The following is a 3,649-nucleotide window of genomic DNA, read 5'->3' as shown; positions in this document are numbered from 1 at the left end:
GCTGAAGGCAAATCTAGAAACTTAGAAACACTTGAAGCTAAAAAAGCAAGTACATGGCTGTTGTTATGGAAGCACAGCCATAGGCCCAGCTCTGGGTGTGCGAATAGTCTATGAACTATGGGCCCAGTCTGGTTCAGAAGAGCCAGTTGGGTTCACAAATAGATGAACTATGGGCCCAGTCTGGTTCAGAGCCAGTTGGGTTCACAAATAGCACAGTTTGTTGAGTGCAACATCTGAGGTTCTTTTGGATTGTGGGTGATCATGCATTAACTGCACAGTAGCTCTGCAGAGCACGAGCAGTATGATTACAATCACAAGCTTGATAACCTGGGTCAACACTGAGCACAGCTGAGGATGCAAGACTTGTGTAAAGGTGTCTCTTCAAGGAGGACAAACCCATTGATCTGTCCCTGCAATTTCATGTTGGATTCTCATCCCCCAGTTAGATAGGAAGTTGGGGTACATTTTATACCTTATTAACCACTATCATGCAAAGTGCTGTGGGTGGGACGGTGGTCAAACCTTCCATTCCTGGTCGTGTTGCACTGAATATTTCTTGGTGGGAAAAGTACTTGGTTTTTGCAGTACTTGGTTTTTTCAGGTAGAAGAATGAGGCAGTGCAGCTTCCACCTCACTCCACTCTGCTCCCTGATGCCATGGCAACCCAAACCACAAGATCTCCATCTGATTGCCGTGTTTACACCATGAACCCTCTCACATACTGAGCTTTGCATTTTCTTCACTGGTTTATGCTTCCAGCAGTGGCAATCTTGGCAGTGCTTCTGGTCTTGTGTCGTGGTTTAACCCCAGCAGCAGCCAAGAACCACACAGCCTCTCTCTCACTCCCCCACCAACGGGATGGGGGAGCGAATTAGAAGGGTAGAAGCTACAAAAACTCACGGGTTGAGATAAAGACAGTTTAATAGAGAAAGCAAAAGCTGCACACACAAGCAAAGCAAAACAAGGAATTAATTCACTGCTTCCCGAAGACAGGAGGTGTTCAGCCATCTCCAGGAGAGCAGGGCCCATCACGCGTAACCGTTCCTTGGGCAGACAAACGCCATCACTCCAGATGTCCCCCCCTTCCTCCTTCTCCCTCCCACCTTATATACTGAGCATGATGTCCTATGGTATGGAATATCCCTTTGGTCAGTTTGGGTCCCCTGTCCCAGCTGTGTCTCCTCCCAATCTCCCATGCATCCCCAACTTCCTTGCCAGTGTGGCAGTACGGAAAGCAGCAAAGGCCTTGACTCTGTGTAAACTCTGCTCAGCAACAGCAAAAACATCTCTGCATTATCAACTCTGTGTTCAGCACAAAACCCAAACATAGTCTCATATTAGCCTCTATGAAGAAAGTTAACTCTTCTCCAGCTCAAACCAGCACATCTTGGTTTTATTTTCAATATTCTCTCAATCCATTTAATTATTTTTTTTTTTTGCAGGTACATTGATAACTTCATCCTGCTGGAAGCTGTCCCAGTGCAAGGTGAATGACATTGCTGAGTCCTTCCATTTGGATAATTTTGATTTCTTTTGCTGCCAGTATGAGCTGTGCAATGAGGGCACAATTACTGGGGTTAACAAAGCAGCCCTTGGCATTGCCTCTGTAGTGACCATGTTGTGGATGCTCCTGTAACAACCCTGATTTGTATGCTGTACCTTCATGCTGAAATTAAACAAACCCATTAACTCTTTTCTATGTTGTACTTCTCACATTTTCAGTTCTTAACCGTGGGCAGAAACATTATCTTTGACTTTTGAATACTTTTTCCCAAGTTCCTGTCTGTTAAATCACTGTCTCCATTCATGGGAAGATGTATGTTGTTGCCAGTTATTTGTGTGTTTTGGTCTGTCCCCATATCCATGGGGAAAATAAGTTGGTATGAAGTAATGTTACCTTGTGGAGAACCTGGACAAATCCAGTGGGTGATGTGAAAGACAAGGAACGCTGTAGCTTTTCTGCTGGAAACTATCATTTTTTACCATCCCATAAACTGTAATTACTTTTGGTTGGCATTTCTTTGGTTTTTGATTTGTTTTTCTTGGAATGCTTCCTTGTCAGATGCTAAGCAGTGGATTTGCCCTCCACACAAGAGTTGGATTATTAGCAGACTTTGTGATGAGTATAGAAACAGTTTCAAGTGATGTAGACTCTCTGTTCCCATCACTCTAACTTGTTTTTTTTTTTACAAGCCAATGATACAACCTTGTCAAGTATTTTTATTCTGGGAGAAAACATCTACATTTCATAAGCCAAAACCAAAGTAATGTTGTGAGTGAGAAACACTTTTCCTTTTTTTTGGTATTTCTGTGAGCATGTAGACATCATGTGCTAACTTCTTTTTTTATTTTCCTTGCACTTTATCCATGCCTAGGACTTTAACTAAGCATGTGCTTTGCACTGAATATTTATTGGTATACTGAAAACTGGTTATAAAACTCTTGGGCATGGAAATGACATGTCTTTTTGACTTTCCCACCTGATTAGCTTTTGGGTTATGTTGAAAACACTAATGTGTAAACTTAACCCTTCAAGCTTCTACTTAGGAGTATTAAAATCTTGTGGCACTTTATTTTTTGAGTTTGACGCCACTTTATAAAGGTCAATGCACAATATATGTGTATCTATATAGCATGAATAAAAAATGCTCAATCTGTACGTACAAGGTGTGGAGCTGAAATACTCTGTACATTGCTCTGGCTCTGCAGTGGAGACAAATCTTTGGGGACCCTCTCAGTCAGGTGTGATGCCAAATTCTCCTTTTTCTCTTCTGGAGCTCTTGGCATGTCTCTGCCAGAGTTGTGATCCATTGCCAATGGCATATCCTGCTCCTGAGGCCCTTTGTGCTCTGCAGGGTTCCAGTGACACCAGTTCACCCAGTCACAACGCGGGTATTATTCCAAATCCATGATGTATTCCGCAATGTATCTTTTGGTTAAGCTTGTCATAGCTATGGAGGTATCCTGGGATCTGTCTGATTGCTCAAAATATGGATGTCACGCTGACTTTTATTAATAAAAATGCCAAAAAAAGAAAATGTGAGGTGTGTGGTGATTTACTGGCGCAGAATTTACAGCTCTAGTTGTTTCCATGTGAGACATGGAGGTTGTGAGGTGCATCCACACTGCCCATCCAGAGACTCACTAAGCTGCAAAGAGACTTCTCTCCAACCTTCCTATTATTTCCCATCCTGTTAGCAAAAACAGGCACTAGAAGACAGTGATGTCTGTCTGCACAGTGACTTCTTCCACTGCAGCTCCACCACTTGTCAGACTCAGAATCGTTTGGGGTGGCAAAGTGCTATTAAAGCACTGACACAATAGACAGTTGGGGGAAGGTTTGTAGCAGAGAGGTATTTTTTGTTGGACAAGCTGATAGATTCCTTATGCTTAAATCCTTGTGAGTGCAGCATTGTTGTCTCTGCTACATTGTCGATCTCTCTTATTTGATGGTGGCACTTTTAAACTTGTTTTATTGCAATATGGTCTGCATGTATAGAATAGTCTGCGTTTTAATAACTGGAAAAAGCTCTGTATTTTGTCTGGTGATAGTTTGGTCATTTTTAGTAATTGTTTTTGTGATAGCCTTGAACACTTTTTGTCTAATCTATCATGTTTCTTCTTCCTTTCTAGCAGCAGCTTGAGCAAC

The 3,649-nt window shown here is 42.3% G+C and overlaps 1 protein-coding gene across 1 annotated transcript in view; it reads left to right on the top strand.

Annotated features, from left to right (window-relative positions):
• The window catches only part of CD59 (CD59 molecule, complement regulatory protein), a 3,494-nt gene extending 1,858 nt beyond the window's left edge, over nt 1-1,636 (top strand). Inside the window, exon 3 of the mRNA XM_009077935.1 lies at nt 1,443-1,636. Coding sequence (XP_009076183.1) covers nt 1,443-1,636 — 194 coding nt within the window. The remainder of the gene's footprint in view (nt 1-1,442) is intronic.
• The last annotated feature ends 2,013 nt before the right edge of the window (nt 1,637-3,649 follow it).

Source organism: Acanthisitta chloris, unplaced genomic scaffold (assembly GCF_000695815.1).
Source record: "Acanthisitta chloris isolate BGI_N310 unplaced genomic scaffold, ASM69581v1 scaffold12677, whole genome shotgun sequence".
In the NCBI taxonomy this organism is placed as follows: Eukaryota; Metazoa; Chordata; class Aves; order Passeriformes; family Acanthisittidae; genus Acanthisitta; species Acanthisitta chloris.
Note: the sequence above shows the minus strand (reverse complement) of the source record. Positions and strands in the feature narration are given on the sequence as shown.